The following is a 23,823-nucleotide window of genomic DNA, read 5'->3' on the forward strand; positions in this document are numbered from 1 at the left end:
AATGCTGAAATTAAGCTTGCGAGGACAGTTAGTTGATGTAACATTCTATGAATAATCGATACGACGACGCAGTTGAAATAAATCACAGACAGAGAAGTGAACTATCGATAATAAAGTTGGTAATTTTATTATTTTCAATGATACACGTGTACATATAGGTATACATATATTTAGTGGAAGCAGTTTTTCAGTTTTTTTCAAATACGCGTATATAATTACGGTTATACGATGTCCTTTAAAAATAATTGTATACTTTCATGGTTCAAAAATTCGTAACATTATCATACCCTATTTTTCCAAAATTTAAGCCTATGCTAATATTTATCGTATAATGTTTTTCAAAATTCCAATGTGGAGTGAGATGTTTGATTTTTTATTACACCTACATAACAATGTAAAAGTACGTTGACTATAGTTATAATAGAGAACAAGTATTGACAATAAAGGACCCTCACGAAGTTTCATTGCTTCATCGCATTGTTTATGCTTTACAAAACTTCGTAAATTCTTATTTAAGCATATATAGATTACATTGATTCTCTTAAAGAAATCTATTTATCTTATACAAAATAAGTATTCAGATCATCTATGTACGTATGATATACGGTTTGCATGCCAATCAGTACAATTCGATTACAACTGACTTGCACAGCAAACGTTGTGTATTTATCCATTTTTTCCTTAATTTCACATCAAAAATATATTTCAACTACTTCAAAATACTACCATATCGGTGATATATCAAATGATTTTTTCATCCTTAAAACATTTTCAGACGTTGTATTACCGAGTAGCGATATTAACGATTGGCAATAATACGCTAAATACCTCGGTTAAATTAGAATCTGGAATCTGACCCATGAGATGACGTACATAGATCGAGCAATAGAAAACTACCCGACATCCATTTGTAAGGGAAGAATTGGAACATGCATTTGTGCCTGGCAGAACCAGAAATGGAAAGACGCATATAACACCACAGTATAACTCATCAATAATGAAGTAAATCCCATACAATTCTATAATTGTTACGCATTCATGCTACAAAACTCAGTAATTCGGTCGAAGTTAGGTACATTGACTAGTTAGGTTCAGTAGCCATTTCTAATACGACGGCTACTTGCAAGGTTGACTTTCCTTTGGATTTTCTGAATTAGAGAGACTAAACGATCAAGCATAAGATCGCAGAACTCGATATTGACTAAAGTTGGTAAGCTGTATAGAACTAGTCAAACCTAAGATTCTCATAGTACGGGGTCAAAATATTCCCCATCAACACGAGCAGGAAGAGCTTGTTGGAGGCACATCTTCATCATGACATCGAAGACCCCGTTGATGAGGTAGTATAGATTTATCTACTGTAGCCTCCATTCTTCGCATTACACGGTCTAGAAGGATTTCTACTGCACGAGCGACATTTTGCCCGGTGGCTGCACTAGTTTCTAAGTACCCCAATCTAGAATAAATAGACCATTAAATATTCAACTACTGTTTCAATGTATGTGAATTAGAGACATATAAATGCCTAAACCTGGTTTATACCAGTGTTTTGGAACAAAATGTGTAGTGAAACTTATCGCTAGCTCACCTATATTTTTCCGCAAGTTCCCGTGCTTTATATTCACTGATTACACGACGGTCTTCAAGGTCTGATTTATTTCCACATAAAATGATGTCAGGATCTTCACAATACGCATGTGTCTATGTGAAAAAATTCTTATGGTTACTACAAAATGTGTTGAAGTGAAAAATTTTTGATAAATTTTTTGTAATTCTATATGAAAGTTACAATCAATTTTAATCAAATTTTCCACACTTATTTACATGGTATCATACTGCGCCAGATAACTATTCAAGACTTCCTTTATTACCACTCATATCAAGCACGGCGAGATTAGTAAATGAGGTAACTAATTAAAATATATAACTAGGTCAGTAATGAGATTTTAGTTAGCATACTAACGACGTTTTGTCACCTTGAATGCAAAATATTGTTGGCTCGTGTGAACCCTTGCTAACTCTTGACTTTGAAAACCACTGGGCCAAATTGCATGATTTAAATTGACTATTAACTCTGGTTTTGCGATTTAATATTAATAAAACTTACCCTGAGCTGATCCAACCAATTTCTGACCTCTAGGAAAGACTGTTCGTTCGTCAGGTCGAACAACAGCAGGAATCCCATTGAGTCACGGTAGAAGGCTGTAGTCAGGCTTCTGAATCTAAGAGAATTAATTTTAATAAAGAATGATAGATGAATAAATTACGAGATAAATAATATTTCATGCTATTATTTCTTTTGAACCTTAATTATTTGTGTGGTAGTAATGACTTACCTCTCTTGTCCAGCTGTGTCCCACAGTTGCAGATGGATTCTCTGGCTTCTACCATTAGATGTTTGATACACCTGCAACAATAATTGATCTACATGTAATAATTGATATAATAACACGTATCTTGTTTGTCAACTATTAATAACTCACCATTCTTTTTTCTCTGAAATCAATGCCAACGGTTGATATGAATCTTGAGTTGAATACACCATCCGTGTACTGGTATAGGAAGCTCGTCTTCCCTACACCAGAATCACCAAGGGCCAAAAATTTAATCAAATAGTCGTAATCCATTTTTTAATGATCACAAGTTCGACAGACTGACAGCAATATACTCAGATAACAATGACATATGAATTGTGGAAATTCAGTGAATTCATCAAAAGAACCTCTGTTTAGTAAGCAGAGTACTACAAGGATTCAATTTATGAACTCTAGACTCCAATATATCCTCGAGTATATCCTAATGACTTGATTAACACCGGACGTGATTATTGTACCACCTGTTGACTGTGGTCCACGTTGACGCAATACACGAAGGAATAGTATACGCAACAAATTAAACTTTCATATAAAATAGAATAACATATGTTCTAAGTATGTCTCTGCTAATGTTAAAAAGTACTAATCTACCCTACTACGCTAAAAAAAAAAGGAACACTTTCCCGTCAACACACCATGGCTGCTTGGGTAGAGCTGACTGCTGTGCCTATGGCTGTGGCCTACCGTGGGCCTACTGGTGTGGGAGAAGAAAGTGACAGCTGTCAACCGACGCCACCTGATCTCTTCCAAGCAGAAGCTTTGGCAAATGTCAACCATTGAAGTATGGCGACTGCTATGGATCTAGGAATTTTTTGCAATTTCTTTGATGCTTAAAATTATAATTCCTTTACACGTATGATTGTCCTACTCGCTGTTACCGTCAGCAGCTTCCATAGAGTGATACCAACAATCTCATTGTCAAATCTTCTGCCATGCCTACATCCTACATTTTGGCAATGCTTTCAATCGCTTTCAACAAAGCCCAACAGAGCTGGACTACATTTCCTAAGTACTAGCCTGACCTTAACCCACGTAATGCCTTATTGTTAGCAACGTTGTTAGTCCGCACCAAGCTCTATCACGTGTTGTTTGTGTTAATGACTTGTGTGGTAAAAAAATGAAACCACTGTCAGATGCCACGCAAGTTTGGAAACTTTTAAATGGGATAGCTACAATTTATAAGCCTGCAGGCGTCAGTTTACACAATTCAAGGCAAACTATTCTGAATCACTTGTGTAGAGGTTAGTAATCAACTTTGCTCAATGGTATATACATATGTAGGTAGTAACTTAATCCCTTCAGTTTTTCGCTCGGATACAGGCTTTTACTGTGGCATGTATTTAATACAGATCTAAACAACTTGAAAGTCCGGCCACCTCGGCGACATGTATTCATTGAAGGTGAAACCAACAAGCCGATGACCGTGCGAGTAGGTATAAATTGGGCGGATCATCCACTAGTAGTTGGACCACGTTACCAAACCGAAGACTTCAAATTATCTTGGGCCCATTATATTGGCCGTGATACTTCTGGTGTTGTGGTTATCGGAATTAATGATGGCTCTGGAACAGTTGTTCGTATCCGTGAATCAAGACCCACAAGGTTCTATAGGGTTAAAGGAATCCTGGGCCAAGCAACAGACAATCACTTTTTGTCTGGTAGAATCGTGGAAAAAGCCACGTATAAATCCATCAAACGAGCAACTATTGATGCAATCTGTGCAGCCACCCAAGCATCTCACCAAAGAAAAATGTTTGAGTAACTATCGTTGCAATGTGTCATTTTCTGAACACGTCGTGAAGAGTATTATTGTAACTTTTTTTTGTATTTTTTTTTTATTCACTATAATTATCTAATTCTTCAGATTATGCGGATTAGATATACAATCACAAGCTGCGTATGATTTGGCAGTGCAAGGGCCAATCAGACCAGCCAATAGCAGAATTCCAATGATTTATGCTATTAAATGTATAGAGTTCACTCCACCAGAATTCACTTTGGGTAAAGTAGTAGAAATGGTAGTCTAATACAGCTCTTCGTTCGCTGCTTGCTAATCTTGAATATATTAAATTTCCAGAATTAGTCTGCATCAATGAGTATGAAATGTACCTCAAGACGCTAATACACGATATAGGAATTCAGCTACATAGTGTTGCTACTTGCACAAAGATACAATGTTTTAAATACGGATTATTTACATCAGAGCACGCGTTGCTACAAAAACATTGGGATGTGCGTAATATACTTGCAAACATGGAACTCTGTCAAACAATTATTGACAACAACCAATATTTGCTCCACCAAGATAGTCCAATATTAATAAAACAGAAAATAGATGAGTCACTACCTATTACTAAGGCTGAATTATTTCAATCAACTAACCATCAAAACTAGCAGGTATGAGTAATGATTTTCTATATTGAACCATTTTTGGTTTCATTTTGGCGCTTTATTGTATCTAGTTGATTACTTGTATATATTCGTGTTAAATAAATGCACTTTTTATTATGAACATTGCTCAGTGAATTATACACCGGCCCATCCTTTTGGAATCGTCAAAAACGTGCACTGCACTTCTTTATATGTCCACAGTAATCCTTGTATCGTATTCTTAAAGCAGGGCAAAAAATTAAGACAATTCAGTTGTAAAGTTACACATCTTCATGATAATATTTTATATTTAGTATAGATTGGAATTTTTAAAAAGTACAGGTCTGTTGACAAGTTTATTCTACGAAAACTTAGCTCATCTCTACATTCGTACATCACTCGTTTACTAGAATTACTCAAGGTGAAGAATATATTCTGCAATTGACACCTCAAGTTCACTTCCTATAAATTAAAAATAATCAGCGATAGTAACTAGAATGAGTGTTTCCAGGCACACACGTTAAAAATACTTGGGGCACATAAGTAGAACCTCATAGGGCTCAGTTCACATAATTGAATTTCGTCGGTGTTACATACATGGGTTATTCTGAATCAGCATCACGTTCAGTTGTCATTTGATTAAATTGTGATAAGCCTAACGTTCGTTCTGAATTAAAAGAAGTTCACGGACACTTGGTGGTGGAAAAAGAAGTGACTACCAAGTATGAAAAATAAAATCATTTTACAATGTCGGTGACACTGCCCTTAGAAATTTATAAAAGTGTTGGACAATAAAATCACAGTTGATTTAAAAGAACAAATCATCTACAGCTTGTAGGATCATATCATTATAGTTTCTTCGTAACAACTACAATTAATGTAAATCTATAATTTGTTATAATTTTTTAGCGATCTATCCAGTCAATAAACTCGGATATTGATGTTCAAAACCTATGTGCCATGTAAATACAAAAACAAACAAAGAATGGAGAAACATCATTACGAAAATATGACAAATGAATTTGAACAAAGGGATTGGTCAACTATGCATCCGTACACATTTTTAATTGATATGGATACAACATTTCTACTCAAAAGAATTTGTCAATTCTATAAATAAATTTAAAATAACAGTAGTTCTTGCACAACGTTAACATATCTGGTAATTATAAGCCTCACTTCATAAATCACTGAATCATTCTAAATAGGTGAATTAGAGTTTGAATCGACCATTCTTCTGGCAATGCCAGAGATTTCCAGCCAATAAGTGTGGAATTTTTTTTTTAATCTAAACGTAAAGAAATACAAGATCGCGGTACCATTTTCGCTTTTCTAGTAGAGAATGATAACGGAACAATTACTAACAAGAATATGAAATATTACAATAATTCAAAGTGGTGAATAATACGCAATAAAATAGTAGACCTCATTCATCAATTAACAACATGATTTAGATGCATTATCGTTTGTATCTTCCTTTGATCAGCTGCAAGGCTTTTGCCATGAGCGGAGCTTTTGTTTTCTTCACAACACCAGATGCTATAATGAAATAAACACCATTAGGAGTATCTTTCACACCATAGAGAATTGTACAGACGTAGTGTATGTATTCAAATAGTAATTTTACGTACATGAGACTCGCGATCGCGCCATCGGAGGTGGAGGGACAGAAATATTGGTGGGTGCGCTGATTCCAGAAATCAGTTTATTTTTCAAATCAGACGTCGAAGTAGTCGTGTCTCTTGCCGTACCATATTTTGCTTGTTTTCTGAGCACATTACGTGGAGGTTTCACTACATTGTCGACATAGGCAAGTTTGGTTTGTCTGGCTGGAAGCGACTTGTCTCTGGATTGCTTTATGTTAGCGGTCAAGGTTTTCAACTTTGCTTCTCGCTCATCCAGGCAACGCTTTTGGAAAACAAAATTTATTCAGAATGTGACACGTGAAATTCAATTGATACCAACACTTGGGCATCATACTTGAAGCTAATTAGTGAAAAAAAAGTTTCTCAATACCATGTAAGTCTCACGCCATGATTCCATTTCTTGACGTTTTTTTGTTCTGAATTCGCGATTACAATGATACTGCCACAGCGTATCTGTGTCTTCAATCAGGTAAGGATTATGATGTTCCAACGAAAATAATTGGTCAGGTGTTGCCCGTTCCAACACAGGCTTAATAATATCATAGGGTATTCCACCAGTAAATTCAAGAGCTGAAATTTTAGTACAAGTATTGTATATCAAGTTCCGTTTCGTTCTATGAATTCATATCTGCTTACCTTCAATATTTTCAATCAATATTCTGATACATATATCGTACAGTGTAGGAACATTAGCATAGCCAGATTTATTCCCAGAATAAACTTTTGTTCTGAAAATCGCATCACATAGTTATCATTAACAAACACGTAACCACATAAGCGAATAATTTCACGGCGAAAAGGGTAAGATAGAACGTTGTCTTACCTTTGATTTTTAGTATATATAACGTTGCTTAAAGCCATATCTTCTTCTTGCTTACGATGTACAGGATTTACATATGGCAAAGGTTTATAATTAGGACTGATTTCGGGTAAAGTGGATGCCAAATCCACACTCAAAGGCTCTAACTTGACATTTGGAGATAATAAAGAAGGCGGCTAGAATAAAATAAATAATCTTGAAAATATCACTCAGATCCCATTTTGGTGAAGTCATTAATAAATTCTCATAATGAGACTACTTTCGAGAAATAAGAAGTCATACCGAGTTTTCGCCACTTGAAGAAACATCATTCGTCACCCTGACCGGCGATTTGCTGCGAGGTGTAGATGAAGTAGTGCCAGGCTCGATTTTCACCTTTTTCACAGGTGACGAAATAGGTGAGTTGTTTCGTTTACGTGATGCGGATGACGGAAATGCGCACATTCCAAGAGCTTCTGCAAAACTTGCCCCTAGAAAAAAGTAAAGATCATTCATTAATATGTAAATCGTATGAAACTCAACCTCTGATAAGGTATCATTGACAGATGTTCGGAGAGAATCTCAAAAATCATACCAGAATTGCAATCAATTCCTTCGTCTCCGTTAATTTCTTTCTTCACCTTTTTCTTCTCTTTGGATCCTCTGGAGCTGGATGATACCTTGGTCTCTTTTGAATCGTTGTCAGTTTGGTGGTCTTTTTTTTCTTTGTGTTTATCTTTTTCCTTGTCCTTTTCTTTATCTTTATCTCTAACTTTATCCTTACTGCTAGAAACACTAGAATTACTTTTTGACTTAGAAGATTCCTTGCTAGAATGATGTCCATCGTCTTTTCGTTTCTCACTTTTTCTGTGCTCTATTTTCTCTTCTAGTTTGTCGCTTCTTCTCATTTCTTTCCCTTCATCACGTTGAGTTTTATCGTAGCCACTAGATGATTTGGATTTACTCGAGCTATGGCTCCCCTTCAACTTTTCCTTGGTGCTCTTGCTCTCACTTCGAATATCTTCTACTTCAAGTTTAATTTTAGGAGGAGGAGATGGAGGTTCTATTTTAATTTTAATATTGGAAATGTCTCCTTCTGACTCGGAGTCATCCGACAGTTTCATCATCTTCTTATGATCATTGTCAGACATTGCAGAAAGGTGTTCATTCCCATCTTCACCGTCAGACTCTAAATGCTTTCTTTTTTTACTATATTCTTTTTCGTAACCACTGTCCAACTTTCGCTTCCTGTCATTATCCTCGTTCTTCTTTTCGCCAAGAGACTTACTACAGGAAACTTTGGCGGATTCTTTCTTCAAATCGTCAGTAACTCTCATTTTGTCTTTGTCCTTAGATTTACTTTTTTCATCCCTCTTGGAATCCCGTTTATGATCCCTTGAGTCTTTGTCAATTTTTGATTTCTTCTCAGGCTTGGAATCATACTTTAATTCACGTTTCTCCCTATCATTTTTTGATTCTTCAGTCGACACTGGCTTATCTATTTCGATTTTTGACTGTCTATGTTTTTCACTGCCACTACTGCTATGAGATTTATGACTATCTTTAGATTTAGACTTATCGGAGGAACCATTTTTCAAACTGCTTTTTGCAGTCTCACTTTTGTTTGCTTTAATTTCATTCGTACTTCTCGACTCTTGATTTCCAGGTCTGTAAAATGAAACGACACGCTCTAAATTCAGAATGTGTGAGCAACGATATTATGTAAATTCCCGAATAATCCAATCCTCAAACCCCAGAAACCACTAGTAGGTGCAAAATATACAAACAATCACCTACCTTTGGAAAAAATGCACAAACCGCGAATAACTTGACTTTAAAGTTACGTGAAGGTATCAGTGAACATATGAAATTATATGGTTAAAAACGTAGAATGATTTTATTAAAACATTTGATTGGACATAAATCAAGTCGGTACCATAATGCATCACTGGTTGGCGACATTCAACTTCAATATCTCAGATTTTTTATAATTATACTGCCCATGTACCTTAATTCCTTCCTATCATCTCGGTCGTCGCTACTATCCTTTTCGTTTTTCCTATGTCTAGAATGACTGCCATAATCATCTGGTGGTTCGGATATGTTGGCTTCGTCGTCACTGGCTGCTTCTCCATCACTGGACTCCTCATCTGCAACCATTGTCTTCCATTTGGCTACCAATGCTTTGGCAGCATCTCCAACATCACCAACGTATTTACGCAGAGCATTCACCGTGCGACCAACTCCGGTCTCTTGTAAATGTTGCACAGTCACTGGTAGTCTGTACAACTTTCCGATGCAGTATAACATCTAGCAAACAAGCATCATTGCAATCAGCGTCACAAAATCACCTCATAGATTAAGTAGTCGGATCATGCAGTCACAGAACAAAATATACTCAGGAAAGCAACGAGATAACTTATGTTTCGTTTCTGCCCTTGTGTACAAATAGGTCAACATATAGTTTGAATTTTTTATGGCTATGGGATGAGGAAAGAACAAAGTTAGACCTGGACATTGAATAATTTACGATAATAATTATCAATTCGTCTACAATTTGGGGGTAGATTTATCAAGGCATGACAGGGATGACAGATACATTTTGCCAATCACCCAACAGATGGTAACTATGGATCAGCTTGCCCATCGGAGGTGGTATATCACGTTGAGAGCAGGAAAATATCAAATTTTTGCTCGGGCTGAAAGTTTTTCTGCCAAAATGATGAGAGTGCCGAGACAGTGACATTGACAAGTTACATCATTTGGTTGTATTGTGGATTTTAAGGTTATGTGAATAGTATTTTAAGGGTTGAAAATATTTTGAATAAAGCGTGATTTGCGGTTGCATAATATAATCGCGATAAATTTCGAAACAATTACACACCCTTTCTTCGTTTCCTGAACATTTTTCTATACTTCGTTGGTAATGTTGAATTATTTCCACAACCGACATGTTGCCAATGCCAGCTGTGTGGAACCACTGAGGTCAAAACTCGAAGTGGCTCGTCGCTAAGGTACGGAACACTGAATTTATGTATGATTTTTACGTAACAATCATTATTATTCTTTACATCATTCGTATATTCATCATAGATCCATTTTTGCTATTTCTTTCCTAGAACATATTAAATTGATATTATGTCAATTTATGTATTTGTTGATCTAGGGGTTTTTATCCGGACTATTGCCTGCGTAGCTCCAGGTTGGTAGAGGTCGTCGTTAGCTATTTATACCCCCGGCAGGTGCTGGAGCGGTGCAATCGTCAGGGTAATTTCGATCGGGGAGGTTCTGTCGCATCGAGGGTTGTCTCGTTCGTCGCGCTTTCGAGAAAATCCGACTAACCGTGGAAATTTCAAGGGGTTGAGTGGTGTAATTGTGAAAAGGGGTGATAATTATTCAATCTACATCCGTTAAGACATTCATAATGTTTCACTTGAAGACTTTGGCCAAAACCGCTGCGCTTAAGCAAGGTGCAGACGTCAGCACTCTTTTGCGAACCCTTCCTGCGGCTCTCCAAACACGCGGCTATGCCGATCACCAAATACCGGATCGTCTCAGCGATGTGCCGACAGCTCCTAATCCAAAATTTTTCGATATGGTCGAGTATTTCTTTCACAGAGCATGCCAAATAGTTGAGGATAAGCTGGTTGAGGATATAGGAAAAGGATCGAAACTCAGCGTCGAAGACAGGAAGAAAAAGGTTAAGGGTATCCTCATGCTTATGCAGCCATGCGATCATATCCTGGAAATAAGTTTTCCTCTACGACGCGATTCTGGAGATTACGAAATGATCCAAGGATACAGAGCCCAGCATTCTACTCATCGTACTCCATGCAAGGGAGGTTAGTTACAACTAAATAATTTTATCATCCTTTTAACCATCTTCGTCCTTCTTCTAATTCAGCTATCGATTTGACCTGCTTTAAGCCCTCTCTTTTGTATATCGTTGTACGCACATCATGTCATTCGTTTAGCTTTCGAATAAAATTATACGCAAGGACGTATGCGGATCCCAAAACGAACTTACTGTTCAGTTGCAATATTCTCACGAAGAGTCCCGTTATGCTAATACTGTAGATTCTCGCACCATTTCCGGATTCCGTATTGCGTTACGCTTTTAGTCAATAATCCTTTACAATAATACAACTAACAGCATCCAGAACAAGTAATCAAATTTATGTAAAAAAATAAGCTAGGCGTAACAATACCCCCCTACGCAACAAATAACTAACATTTGATCACCTCTTAGATCTGAGTATCTATATTTCGATTCCTATTTTTGCGCGAAGAAGCCGTTGTGGCTTTAAATAAATGTCTAAGTATTTTTTTTTCCTCAACCAGTCTTCCATTTGACACGTTATATAACTCCTGTTTATCAACCTGGGAGAAGCAGACCATTTTATTGTAATTTTTTATACATGTATGTGTTAGATATACCGTAAACTACGTTCTTCAGTCACGGCTACGTATTATTCTTCTTCTGACACTGACCCCCCTCGATGGCCGACAACTGAACTTCTGTTATTAGATGAATCATTCAAACGAAGAGAACTGCTGCGAATATCGGGTATCAATAAATTATGGACGTCCCATGGACGTTATATTAATTTAACGTACGAGTTAGCGTACGTACGTTTCTTCTTGTAATATTTGAACCCTGCAGGCGCGATCCCAAACCAAACATTCTTAAAACTCGTGATCCTGGCGCAAATGAATTCTAAAATAAACCCAAGCCGTAAGCACTTTTACTTTTTCCTTTTTTTTCTACTTGCTATTTAGTAAGTGAGTGCGTCACATATCTTCATATACATACTGGTACATGATCTGCCTGGGAAAAAAGTACTGCGTCCTAATTCACAATTATTCCATCATGATTCGGGTAGCAAATACATATGTTAGTTAACTGGTGTTTCTGTGACTCTTTATGATATTATTAACAATAAGTTCTCGTTATTTGTGGATAATATTTTATACGCGACACTCGACCATCGGTTACACGTGATTAAAATGTCGACAATCTTATTTTCATTTTCATAAAAAACTTGTGACCGCATCGATTACTCAATATCTACTTGCAGTAAGAAGTCGGTATGCATTATACCTATATCATCAACCACGTGCTTTTCAAATCACTAATATTATCACGTGTTTCCCTCTTTATCTTCCCACACACGTTTCTGACGATTGGCGATATTCTGCCACACCATCGCATGAACGAAAAGTTACGGACCACCCGTTATACCATGACTCGAGTTGACTAACTGTAATTTCAACTATAATCATGTTTATGCGATCTTTGTTGTGAGTGAGAATCAAAAAGGAAAGAAAGGGTTGTTTAATTTATTACCGTTCAACTCAGGCGTAACCAGAAACTTTGCTCGTAACAACGCGCTATCGATACTCCGGTTAGAATAACTTAAGCAAGGTAACAAAGTGCTAGAAGTTACTTTATTAGTTATCAATTTATTTTTTGTGCCTGAAGCGAGTCCATAAACTTGAGTTACATAACTTGAGACTCGCTTCCTACGTGAAGAATGACGTCGTCGTCACATGTGCGGTTGAATTTGCAGTACATTGCTCTTCTGAATTAACAGCTCACTAGTTCTATATAAATTACGTTTGCCCGTATCAGAAATATCTCTGTTTTACAGCAATGGATAAGAGTCAGAAATTCACGATTGTATTCCACGTTTTGAATGTTAACATACCTATATATGCACACATTTTGTGACAGAAATATAGACCAGAAATTTTAAATGTACTTCTTTGTTCTATAATTAAAAAGATAATGAAGATTTATAAAAAAGTGGGCGTATTCATCGAGCCACTTCACCGATATATGTTGTTCTATAATACAAATTTATATTCATCTAATTGTAAACCAAGTATGTAATGCCTAACGCCAATCAATTAGTACATAAAAGTCCATTTTTATTTCTGACTACCTGAAACCTTGTGACTAATCATGTTCTGATCCTTCAGTCGTGTAACTCTGACCGACAACAAGGTTTGGGATACTTGAAATTATTTCTTGCACACCATTATCGCTGTTCAGAATTGACCTATGATCTATTAGCGACATGTCCAGACATATTTTCATTATTTATTTGAATTATAACGTGCATGCCAAACATGATCAAATTTATTTTTGCTAAAACATTACGTTTGCAGATATCAAAAAATACAGCTGCAGTCTGAACAGTTGTTATGGCAGGCTTTAATTATTTGTCAAAATCAACTATAAGAAAGCAATGTTGAAATCTCGATAATTCCTTTTTTTTTTTTGTTGGTTTTCTCATTCTGCTCCGGTCTCCCCTATATTATCAGCTTCTCAAGTTAGCTTCCAGAAATAACCCAAGGCTCGAGTCTTACGCCCGTAACCACATACGTAATACAGTCATGTGTGTTCGGAGGCTCGTCTCCCACCTGATGGCTGTTTTTAAGTTTGTTTTTTTTATAGCTCATTAATTAGCAACAGTTGTGGATATCTTATCAATTGAGTTTCACCACGATTAGTCATTGACGCTGACTGAATGATTAGCTATCTAAAATCATCTAATCTACGATGCACCTGCCTTTTTTTATTTTATTTACGCTATGTCGGTATAATTTTAGAAATGACAAATTATTCTTGAATTCTGTATATTATGTAACTAAAAAAAGTATATGATTTTTAGAGTGCTGTTATCTCTAGTCGTATTGTCGGAAATTTTCGTGCGATTACAAAAACAGAACTTACTATTTTTATTTTCAAGAATTTTTTTTATCAACTATGATGAGGAATAACGCAATGATCACGAGTCGCTTTTGATTTGAACGTTTGATGAAGTATACCGGCGAATGAAATTGAGAAATTTCTCATAGAATTGTCGTAATTGTCTGTAGTGAAGACTGGCACACCCGGTAATCGTCGGTATATTCCATTATAACTTGTAACTAGGTCTTCTTCAGGTTTCTCATGCTGTTGGTTTACGATCACTGCTCACCTTATAACACGCGGTAACAAAGTTGGAAGAATCCTGATTGAGACGGGTACTTAATTTAATTTCAACGGCTTTTCGTGCTATCATAGCTATGTGGTACGTCAACGAACGGAACGCGTACCGGTTCACCTCAAAGATTAAATGACGTTATCGATGAACAATTCTTTAATCACCGTCCGAGATCACTGTTCAATTGCATCTCTCAATTATGAAGATGGTCATGCATAAGCTGGAATTAACAATGGCTCGGGATTGTCAAATCTTTGTCGGCAACATTGTTCGCCATGTCTCTTCAGTCCGTACCAGACGGCCAAGATAGCATCTAGAAATAGCATTTGGATGTCCAAGATTCGTAAAGTTAAATACATATACCACTAGCTACTAGCCAACTGAACATGTGAGCTGAACGGCGAAGAAGCCGTTGCGGGTCACGCGCTAAAATGCCTGAACTCAGCTGTTGGGTGTTACTTCACTAGAATGTAACTGATTTTTTTTTCATGAATTTTTGCGAAGAATGAAGGAAGCCTAAAACATATTCTTCAATTTTCTGCGCTGGCAACTCGACAGTTTATCTAATTTGTATTTTAATATCGCACCGGATATGACTAGCCATTCCTGCAAGTAAAGTGTATTGTTATCTGCAAGTTTCGAGGTATTTTAACGGGTGGAAACAATGAGATTGTTCAACGACCTGTAGGTATCGAGATTAATCTATCTGAGTTAAGAGGCTGCGAACAATCTAATGATCCGATCGAACACTCGGTCAAACTTGAACCGGGGTTCAACAAGTCTGATGAGGACGTTAAGTAATAATTGCACTGCACCTTTATGGAGTCTAGCGATCAATAAATCAATACGTATAGGATTAGCATTACGAGTAAAATTCTTGTACTTTGTCGCAGACGTGTTTTCAAAATCTCTGCCGACCCTCTTGAGAATTTATATAAGTGATGATAATTGAAAGATATGCTACTGTGCCGCGATTCAGAAACAGATGTCAAGAACACCTTGCGCGTAATTAACAGATTCTATTCGTATGACTCGAGTTAAAACAAGTTTAATAATATTAAATGTAAACGATGCTGTGTAATTTTTAACAGCAGGTGTAAATTTGTATATTTTCCACATCTACGATATACAGTGAGATGATTATTATTACTTCGCAGCTTTGCGCTATGCATCGGGAAATTCTATTAATAGATGAACAGCTTTGAATTATACACCTGAGGGGACTTGTCGATAAAAATTTCATCGCGTTATTAATTTTTATTATTCAATCAATTCCACAGGTATTCGTTTCTCAATGGATGTTTCCCGCGATGAAGTCAAAGCTCTTTCCGCCCTGATGACCTTTAAATGCGCCTGTGTTGACGTGCCATTTGGCGGAGCTAAAGCTGGCATCAGGATTAATCCTAAATTGTACTCTGAACATGAACTAGAGAAAATCACCAGGAGATTCACCTTGGAATTGGCAAAGAAAGGATTCATCGGTTAGAAAGAATCAATTCAATCACGTACCATAATCGTTCTCTAACAATAAGTCAATAAATATGCAAGATATTCCTTCTCAGGGCCTGGTGTGGATGTACCTGCTCCTGACATGGGAACTGGTGAACGTGAGATGTCTTGGATCGCCGACACTTATGCAAAGACCATTGGTCACTTGGACATAAATGCTCACGCTTGTGTTACGGGAAAACCAATCAACCAGGGTGGTATTCACGGACGCATCTCTGCTACTGGACGCGGAGTCTTCCACGGGCTTGAGAATTTCATCAATGAGGCTAATTACATGAGCATGATTGGTGAGAGGAATACTTCATGAACTCACGATGGGGGGATCAAAATCGAATGGTAGTTTAAATGGCAGTCTGAACATTTTTCAGGAACCACACCTGGTTGGGGTGGCAAGACTTTCATTGTTCAGGGCTTCGGTAATGTCGGCCTGCATTCGATGCGTTATCTGCACCGTGCTGGTGCAGTTTGTACCGGCGTCATTGAACATGACGGATCTATTTTCAACCCAGAAGGTATCGATCCTAAGGTAAGTTTGCTGAAATAGATGTGGAGGCGTGACCTCGAATTAGTAACCTAAACTTATTTGTTCTGTATTTTCAGCAATTGGAGGATTACCGAAACGACACGGGAACAATTGTAGGTTTCCCCGGTGCGCAAGCGTACACAGGAGAGAATTTAATGTACGAACCTTGTGACATCTTCATACCCGCTGCCATTGAGAAAGTTATAAACAAAGATAACGCTAGCCGTATTCAATGTAAAATTATCGCTGAAGCTGCCAATGGACCCACTACCCCTGCTGCTGATAAGATTCTCATTGACAGAAATATTCTTGTAATCCCCGATCTCTACATAAACGCCGGTGGTGTAACAGTTTCTTTCTTCGAATGGCTTAAAAATTTGAACCATGTCTCTTACGGTCGACTCACTTTCAAATACGAGAGGGAATCCAACTACCATCTTTTGGGTGAGAACTGAGTTCCCTTGCGTTATACTTTTATTGAGCACATTTCACTGTATTTATCACTCAAAAAATATTTTCGTATTTTAGAATCCGTTCAGGAATCGTTGGAACGCAGGTTTGGACGTGTTGGCGGTAGGATTCCTGTAACACCTTCAGAATCTTTCCAGAAGCGTATTTCCGGAGCCTCAGAAAAGGACATTGTACATTCTGGTCTTGATTATACAATGGAGAGATCGGCGCGAGCCATAATGAAGACTGCGATGAAGTTCAATCTTGGTCTAGACTTGAGGACGGCCGCATACGTAAATTCCATCGAGAAAATCTTCACAACTTACTCTGAGGCTGGGCTCGCATTCTAAGAAGAAAACAACCATGATTCAATTATTTATTGGCGCACGACTCTGCACATAGCTCAGCATCAGAGAAAAGCGAGAAGGAAAGGGGGGATAAGTCAGTATTGCTCGTAAATTCTTGAAAATCTATATGCTGCCATCTCAGTAATCATGTTATTCATTTTGATACTCGATTTAAATGCAATTAACGCATAATTTGGCGGATATTTCTTGTCCACGTTATTACGTGCGATGTAATTATTATCGAATGATTTTTTATGATATTGAAAGAAACTACTAGCAGAATAGCAGAAACAAACACCGAATCACTCGATAAATTTTTTCTTTTATTTATAGAAAATAAGAAGGTACAGTATAGATTTTAATTTCATCTAATGTCATTCACAATTTAAATATACATGTACCGAGATCATCATCATTTTCCAGTCATTTTCAAACAATAGTAAAATTTCGGAAGTACGTGTCGCTATTCTGGCGGATGCACTATTATTAGTGAAAAACCATGCATGATATTACTCATGTTCGTTTCTAGGAATTCAGTGGACACGATGTATTATATGAACAGTAATAATGTAACAGTTGAAATATCATGTTAATAAAACGTACTCGCTCTAGATATTGCTTAAACCGCAGTTTGAGCCTCGTCGCTTTGAATTTACGTTATCGTTTCTTAGTCAGTGGTCTGAAAAAAGGTGAATCTCATTCATCTTATTTCCACTGACTCCGTATGTTTGTCCTTGGTATTAATTTTCCGATCGAGACCTTACCTGATCCCTTTCATGAAAAAGGAAAAAAATACTTCCGCTACCGATTTTCAAACTTTCCAAAAGTAATAACGGATTTGATTATTTCTAGAATTAGCTCGACAAACAGTCTAAAACATCGCACAAACGATTCGAAGGTAAGTTAAATTTGTAACAGAATTGCAATCACTATCAGCGATAAATTCTTGTGATTTCTACGGCTAAGTTATTTTAGTGAATGCTTACCGATGTCATTTGATCTTATTTTAGGTCATTAGACTGCATAGTATGGATTGATTTTTTAAAAGAAATTTATTCCTTCAACTTTATAGATAATTAATCACTCGATCGACACACACATGATTATTGATTCCGCAGATCTAATAAAGAGTCTTGCGTTCCAGACATAAGATTACCTTTTTTTCTGAAAAATGAGAACAGAATCATATGAGTGAGATAATATAAAAAAACTGAATCGCAGCATCGTGGTTGGATGATTCTACATTTTTCCTCCAGAGATGTGGAATTGTAAGTTGAGGAGCTCAAATCTGCAGACTATCTGCAAATGTCATCGAGTTATCGTCAATCGCTTTCAATTCCGGAAAGAAAAAAATTGAGATTTCTTAATCAGTTTAATTTGCAATACAATTCAGCCGGCCGAATCGTGCTCGCGATCTCAAAATACGATAGGAAAAAATCGTTCGAATGATTCAAAACACATCTCATTTTCGTTCTCATACATCGCGAAAATTCAAAGACTACAGTTTTTAATTTTTTTCGATTTTCGGACCAAAAAGTGAAAATGTTTACTAGAAGGTATTTCGTTGTATATTGTTCGCTCAAGAAACGGATTCTCTAATCTCAAATGTTCTACCTCTCATTCAAACCATGTTTTATTAGTTTTTATTAAAATTCGGTGTGGTATCAAAGTACAAATTGACATATCAGTTCCTGCGTCACTTTTTGTCTACGTTAGATTGATTCATAAAATCCAATTACTGCTAGTAGCAATGATTATTCTCAATTAATTTTCATTACAGATGTTAAATTCACAGGTCTAGAATAAAATATTTATAGCATATAGATTCAGTACGAAGTTAGGTACAAGAAATGTAAAATCCAAATTTATAGTTGTCAATCAGCTTGGACGCGCTCTAAGAAGAAAATTAAAATAACTGATCTTGTTAGCATATTTTTCTTCATTTCTCCTGACACTTGCCATCAATTTTATTATATACAATCTTTCCCATTCTCATACCACATGCACACAAAGGTATTGATATCGATGATCAACTAGTGCGCAATATAATAAAGTCGACGTCCATTCAGAGCTTGTTGAGGTCTGTAATTTTCCTTGTCTGGCCATTTGTCACTTACTTTTCTGAACGCTTCCAACTGTAACAACGAAAGGATGAACGTCGAATCACAAATCAAAGTTTGAGAATAGTAAAGTCACCTGTGTACCTGTTTCAGCGATACTGTCAGTGGGATTGATGATACCAGCCAAGTAACAATTTCACGACAGGGAGGGGTCGTCAGCGATCCAATATAAGACGCATAATCTTCTTGAAACATGGAATGGAAGAATGCTAACGGGTACGGTTTCACTGAAATGCTTGCCCTCGGTTTTAGCTGAATTTTGCGCAAACTATCTTCGAGTAAATTGATTCCAGAATTCAACTTTTCGCTGATCTGTAAAACGAAATATCATTTGAGTTGTATTTCTCTATCCCTTTTCCTATTTTTCCCTGAGACCATTTTCCGGACGGACTTTTGATCCAAAATGCTTCTTGGATTTACCTCGAACAAAAAAGCAATCACTGTCAATCCATCATCGTATTTCAAAGCATTGTTGAGCGATCCATAATCTCTCTTGTAATGAACCATGTGCATTTCCATCGGAAAACTGTATTAGGAAGAGAAAACGAACCGATAAATATGTAATTATTCTTTCTGGCGTGGTCTTTGTTTCAAATTACATTATATACGAACCTGCTATTGTTGATAGTATGCTCGCTACCAACTGAGTCTTTGCGACCCCAATGAAAGTGAAGCTGAGCAAAAATATAGTCTCCCTCTAAAGGACCCCCACTTATAAATGGAACCGTCTTCTCATCCCAAATTCCATTTAGCTGGACTGCAGAAAAGTAAATGAATAATCAACTGTAATTAATTAACTGAAGACTAAATATTTACGGTATAAATGAATGTTCATGGCATCGAGAAATTTTTAAACTTCTCTTCATACCGGAAGGCCGCGTCAGTAAACGAGATGCTACATTACAGGAATAATCGTCAAATCGGATGTGGATTGATGACAGTATTTCAAAAATTTATCCCTGACTAAAGTGTTATTACTGGAATCACGACGAAGATCTTGAAGGGCACAGTTTTCAAGGGCACGGGCAACGCCGACCAACACCCTTCGTTCTTTGAACAGCATGCAGTTATGGACGCGCATCAGTCTTTATAATAATATCACTTTTAACAACATAAATAGTCTCCGCAATACTGAAGCAGATTGAATCGAATTGTCCGAATCATCGTCGTCAAGAACGATCAACTTGAGCAGTATCGCCAGCTCCTCACGTGCAGGTTGCAATTTCTCGTGTGATAACTTTTGAAGGCCATTTATAACTTACAATTAGTTAAGAGACTGCTAAACTGAATTCCCACATAAAAATATTTAATATCGAAAATTTCATTTACTACACTCACCGGAATGACCATTGTCCGTGATTGTTAAATTTTCTGGTTGGTTCCAGTATCCGGACCAAATCAGTTTCGAAGATACGTCGAGACGAATAAGTTTGTCAGTGTCCAGATTTACTGGCGATTGCAGTCTACCGGAACATTCGGGATTGTCAAGGGACCATTCTTCGGGATGATTATATGAAAAATGGAACGTAGTGCCTGCGGGAGGCTCCGCCTGATTTTTCAAAGATGAATAATCATTATCAGTCACTCTGATCCCAAAAATTGGCTTCAGTGTTTCTCGTACATCTGGCGATTTGGAATCTGTTGATACATCTTCTTGTTCTGGAAGACCGAATAAATGAACGTCCGATTTTTCATTATTTATATGAGCTTCTGCTCGATCTTCTTCGAATGGTTTGTCACGCTGATTTGATTCTTGTTCTAATTTATCCTCCCCTAGCAGATCTTCGCGTACCGCTTTTTGTTCCTCAACTACGATGTGGGGTGCGTTTTGGCTTTTTTTATTAGTCTGTATTTGAGAATATTCCGGCGTTGGATTACTTTTTTCTTCGCTATCAAATGCTTCAGAAACACTGGAAATCAAACTCGATAATAGTCGAGAACGCTGATATTCAAAGGAATCTTTAACCTGATCTTGCAGATAATCTATATGGTCGTCAGAAAACCAAAACTTTTCCTGACTCTGCACGGGCGATAATCGAGGAATCAATTCGCGAGGATCTGAAATTAAATATAACGTATTATTTCTTCGATAACTTGTCAGACCATCGCGCTTTACTATACAGTCTAAAAAACCTTCGTACCAATGGTCGGAGGTGAAAGGTCGCGTTTCTTGAGGAAATGGGCTTCGAAAGTTGATAGCGTGCTGAATATAATAGCCAAAATAATTCCGAGTTGCAAATCGATCATCGTGCCAAATCTACAATCACGGATAATAATAAAACCAAGTGCACATATTTAGTGAAAGTATTCATAAAGAAGTATAGTTGTTGGTCCGTCCAAGCATATCAAGTTTGTTCGGGGCTGCAATTTTGAGACATGCAGAATTATACAAACAGCAAAACATATATTTCAGAAGTCTCTCAAACTCGTATTATAGATTTGCATTTAAATTCAAAATAATGTTCACGTGTTGCGTTCTGTGCAAATTAATATCTCGTCGATTTTAATGCAGCCTCTCGTGATGCAGCCCATCAATTTTACCAAAAAGTCAAATCGCACAATCACTCACGTTTAATTTACCAGTACAGCCGCGGGCTCATTTTCAGGTCTGCTCATATTACGTAAAATATATTCAGGTAAATAGGCTACAATTAGTCGAATACTCGTTGATCGACGGGTATATAACTGATGCTTGAGCATATGTTGGAGATTCAACCACAAATGGCTCATAGTTGATTCGTCAATAGTTGATTTCCGGTTCCGGTATAGAATTGATCTGAAAATAGTATATCCCCACGGAAGTTTCTATATTTCATAGAATACGTTCCAATCTGCGTTAGAATCTCATGATTCCAGCCTTGAACTCTACGATGATAATTCTAATCTTGGCGTTCATGCTATGGTAAGGACAGCGAACAAGGTGCGTATACAGTAATATTTCGTTTCTTGAAAATTTAATTAAACAGCAGTCTAAATTATCTATTAGGCCCACTGAGCGTATAACGTGGAATTGAAAGGCAATATTTTGAGATTTCTAAAAGGAGATCAAACTTCAATTTCCCTTCGGTGATGCCGACTATGGGATATGGATTTAAGACTGCATAAATATAGCCGATCAGGCCTTGACGGGCAGCAAAAAAAGTGAGACGCGTGTTAGCGAAATTGACAGGCAGCGCAAGATGATAAATAAAATTAATTCAATAACATATAGCATACGTGTGCAATAATAAAGTTAATGATAGTTTACGTGGGCTGCACTCTGAAACTTGCCCATCATTCGAGCATTTATATTTTCTCCTCTTATTCGCCCATGTACTTTGATATATTGTACATAGACGGTAATCATACATAACACGTGTGCAGCAATTAAATTACGAGACCTTTTAAAAATTCAAACGCTGGATTAACGAAGAACGAGATGAAAGGTGTGAGATGTGGACGTGAATTATCTCGATTGGGTTAACCATTTGAATGTGATACACTGCGAACTTCAACGTACGTTTTATGTTTGTGTGATCTTGGTCACTCGGTTTTTTATTTTCTTTACCATGTCAAACTGTCCTGTCTCAACTAAAATTTATCTGATCGTCCACGTCGTTAATCAAGATATCTGTACGTGTTCAACCTGTTCAGAGTTGACCTACACATTTTTTTTTCACACTTAATTTATCGTTTTTATCCATGCTATAAGAGTTTCAGACAAATATAATTCTTATGATATGAAATGCGGGTTCACGGACAAAATTTTTGACCGATGAAAATTTTCACTCATATAATGTATTGTCTTTGTAAAGTAGACAAAAAACGGTCATCGTATCAACTCGAATATTCGTGCAAGCAGAAAAGATAGCAATTAGAGGTTTGCTAATTCGTTTACTTTTACTCTCTTTAAATTGTTCGTTCATAAAAAGTTAAGAAGTAGATGAAAAATAATCAGATGTATTTGTACTACCTATATGGTACTACATTCCTTCCAATATTAGGAAACAGAAATTTGTTCGCACTATACTCGTATATATCCATTGACCTATAGAATTTCAGAATTAAGAAGAGAATCATGGAACAGATGGTTTAGATGTGCTGATTTTGAAAGTTATTTCGGTCCTAGACTTTTAAAAAACATGCAGATACGAGAATAAATAAATAAATCGACGAGTTTTTTTTTTCTAAATATTCTGAAGTATGATATTTAAATCTTGTCGTTATTTCTCGATAGTACTCACAAATGCAATGTACACGTAATTAAAATTTCCTCTCCAACTTTCACACACGCACGATGTATGAAGTAATGAAAGAATAAAAAAATTAGAAACCACTGTAATCGATGTTTCGACGTCACAAAATAATGTATCAGTTTGAAATCACCGAACTTTGAAACAGCAGTGACTAGTGGGATAACTAGCAAGATTATGGGACCCCAGTCGGGCCTGGACTTTCATATATACTTAGGACGAGACCGCCTACAAACTTACGCGGGAGGTCCGAAGATCAAGTAAATATATTTTACGATAAAGGTTCAAACGTTTATTGTAATAAATGAAATACGATATACAAGCAAATTACTCTTTAGGATCCCTATATACCTAACTAACGGCAAGTAATTGCCCATAATTAATATAATATAAATTTTTGAGAATCAAACTCTCCTGACTCTTTGTGAACAAAAAGGTGCTTCTTCACGAGATCCAAGAT

General features: G+C 36.8%; 5 protein-coding genes across 9 annotated transcripts; 2 read left to right on the top strand and 3 right to left on the bottom strand.

Annotated features, from left to right (window-relative positions):
* Positions 1-102: 102 nt before the first annotated feature.
* LOC105684760 (ras-related protein Rab-27A) lies at positions 103-3,301 on the bottom strand. 2 transcript variants are annotated; one of them, XM_048658790.1, is made up of 6 exons: positions 3,011-3,301; positions 2,484-2,575; positions 2,337-2,407; positions 2,108-2,222; positions 1,589-1,701; positions 103-1,456 (listed from the first exon to the last, which is right to left on the bottom strand). In XM_048658790.1, exons 1-6 carry the CDS (start codon positions 3,150-3,152, stop codon positions 1,273-1,275), a joined length of 717 nt encoding a protein of 238 aa, XP_048514747.1. In that variant the 5' UTR covers positions 3,153-3,301; the 3' UTR covers positions 103-1,272. The 2 variants fall into 2 exon arrangements, with proteins under 2 accessions (XP_048514747.1, XP_012253806.2); XM_012398383.3 differs by having other exon boundaries at positions 2,484-3,135.
* A 55-nt stretch (positions 3,302-3,356) lies between these two features.
* LOC105684829 (pseudouridylate synthase TRUB2, mitochondrial) lies at positions 3,357-5,881 on the top strand. 2 transcript variants are annotated; one of them, XM_012398482.3, is made up of 5 exons: positions 3,357-3,616; positions 3,725-4,133; positions 4,240-4,376; positions 4,453-4,772; positions 5,655-5,881. In XM_012398482.3, exons 1-4 carry the CDS (start codon positions 3,493-3,495, stop codon positions 4,767-4,769), a joined length of 987 nt encoding a protein of 328 aa, XP_012253905.2. In that variant the 5' UTR covers positions 3,357-3,492; the 3' UTR covers positions 4,770-4,772; positions 5,655-5,881. The 2 variants fall into 2 exon arrangements, with proteins under 2 accessions (XP_012253905.2, XP_012253904.2); XM_012398481.3 differs by lacking the exon at positions 5,655-5,881 and having other exon boundaries at positions 4,453-4,887.
* Positions 5,022-10,239, bottom strand: LOC105684828 (transcription elongation factor B polypeptide 3). The gene is made up of 9 exons (XM_012398480.3): positions 10,075-10,239; positions 9,199-9,500; positions 7,786-8,858; positions 7,494-7,681; positions 7,215-7,387; positions 7,028-7,119; positions 6,762-6,961; positions 6,377-6,653; positions 5,022-6,284 (listed from the first exon to the last, which is right to left on the bottom strand). Exons 1-9 carry the CDS (start codon positions 10,141-10,143, stop codon positions 6,205-6,207), a joined length of 2,454 nt encoding a protein of 817 aa, XP_012253903.2. The 5' UTR covers positions 10,144-10,239; the 3' UTR covers positions 5,022-6,204.
* A 199-nt stretch (positions 10,240-10,438) lies between these two features.
* LOC105684830 (glutamate dehydrogenase, mitochondrial) lies at positions 10,439-17,662 on the top strand. The gene is made up of 6 exons (XM_012398485.3): positions 10,439-11,032; positions 15,463-15,663; positions 15,745-15,978; positions 16,060-16,217; positions 16,292-16,658; positions 16,743-17,662. The coding sequence occupies exons 1-6, from the start codon at positions 10,615-10,617 to the stop codon at positions 17,012-17,014; spliced, it is 1,650 nt and encodes a 549-aa protein (XP_012253908.1). The 5' UTR covers positions 10,439-10,614; the 3' UTR covers positions 17,015-17,662.
* Positions 17,663-18,638: 976 nt separating this feature from the next.
* On the bottom strand, positions 18,639-23,548 carry LOC105684754 (carbonic anhydrase 2-like). Of its 3 annotated transcripts, none has more exons than XM_048658769.1 (8): positions 23,355-23,548; positions 21,701-21,907; positions 21,273-21,388; positions 20,470-21,189; positions 19,744-19,888; positions 19,552-19,657; positions 19,216-19,443; positions 18,639-19,146 (listed from the first exon to the last, which is right to left on the bottom strand). In XM_048658769.1, exons 3-8 carry the CDS (start codon positions 21,376-21,378, stop codon positions 19,045-19,047), a joined length of 1,407 nt encoding a protein of 468 aa, XP_048514726.1. In that variant the 5' UTR covers positions 21,379-21,388; positions 21,701-21,907; positions 23,355-23,548; the 3' UTR covers positions 18,639-19,044. The 3 variants fall into 3 exon arrangements, with proteins under 3 accessions (XP_048514726.1, XP_048514731.1, XP_020707351.2); XM_048658774.1 differs by having other exon boundaries at positions 21,701-21,936; XM_020851692.2 differs by lacking the exon at positions 21,701-21,907.
* Positions 23,549-23,823: the final 275 nt, after the last annotated feature.

Source organism: Athalia rosae, chromosome 1 (genome assembly GCF_917208135.1).
Source record: "Athalia rosae chromosome 1, iyAthRosa1.1, whole genome shotgun sequence".
NCBI classification, from domain to species: domain Eukaryota; kingdom Metazoa; phylum Arthropoda; class Insecta; order Hymenoptera; family Athaliidae; genus Athalia; species Athalia rosae.

Coding starts and splice junctions, on each gene's coding strand:
- LOC105684760 (XM_048658790.1), bottom strand. CDS start 3,152: ATGGTTGACATTTGCCAAAGCTTCTGCTTGGAAGAGATCAGGTGGCGT. Junction 2,576..3,010: donor GCTCTACCCAAGCAGCCATG/GTGTGTTGACGG, acceptor ATTCTGGTGTAG/GGAAGACGAGCTTCCTATAC. Junction 1,457..1,588: donor GAACTTGCGGAAAAATATAG/GTGAGCTAGCGA, acceptor TATTTATTCTAG/ATTGGGGTACTTAGAAACTA.
- LOC105684829 (XM_012398482.3), top strand. CDS start 3,493: ATGAAACCACTGTCAGATGCCACGCAAGTTTGGAAACTTTTAAATGGG. Junction 3,617..3,724: donor TCTGAATCACTTGTGTAGAG/GTTAGTAATCAA, acceptor TATTTAATACAG/ATCTAAACAACTTGAAAGTC. Junction 4,377..4,452: donor TCCACCAGAATTCACTTTGG/GTAAAGTAGTAG, acceptor TTAAATTTCCAG/AATTAGTCTGCATCAATGAG.
- LOC105684828 (XM_012398480.3), bottom strand. CDS start 10,143: ATGTCGGTTGTGGAAATAATTCAACATTACCAACGAAGTATAGAAAAA. Junction 7,388..7,493: donor CTTCAAGTGGCGAAAACTCG/GTATGACTTCTT, acceptor ATTTTATTCTAG/CCGCCTTCTTTATTATCTCC. Junction 6,962..7,027: donor ATTGATTGAAAATATTGAAG/GTAAGCAGATAT, acceptor CTAAAATTTCAG/CTCTTGAATTTACTGGTGGA.
- LOC105684830 (XM_012398485.3), top strand. CDS start 10,615: ATGTTTCACTTGAAGACTTTGGCCAAAACCGCTGCGCTTAAGCAAGGT. Junction 11,033..15,462: donor TCGTACTCCATGCAAGGGAG/GTTAGTTACAAC, acceptor TCAATTCCACAG/GTATTCGTTTCTCAATGGAT. Junction 16,659..16,742: donor ATCCAACTACCATCTTTTGG/GTGAGAACTGAG, acceptor TTCGTATTTTAG/AATCCGTTCAGGAATCGTTG.
- LOC105684754 (XM_020851692.2), bottom strand. CDS start 21,378: ATGATCGATTTGCAACTCGGAATTATTTTGGCTATTATATTCAGCACG. Junction 21,190..21,272: donor CCTTTCACCTCCGACCATTG/GTACGAAGGTTT, acceptor ATTTAATTTCAG/ATCCTCGCGAATTGATTCCT. Junction 19,444..19,551: donor TGATTGCTTTTTTGTTCGAG/GTAAATCCAAGA, acceptor TTCGTTTTACAG/ATCAGCGAAAAGTTGAATTC.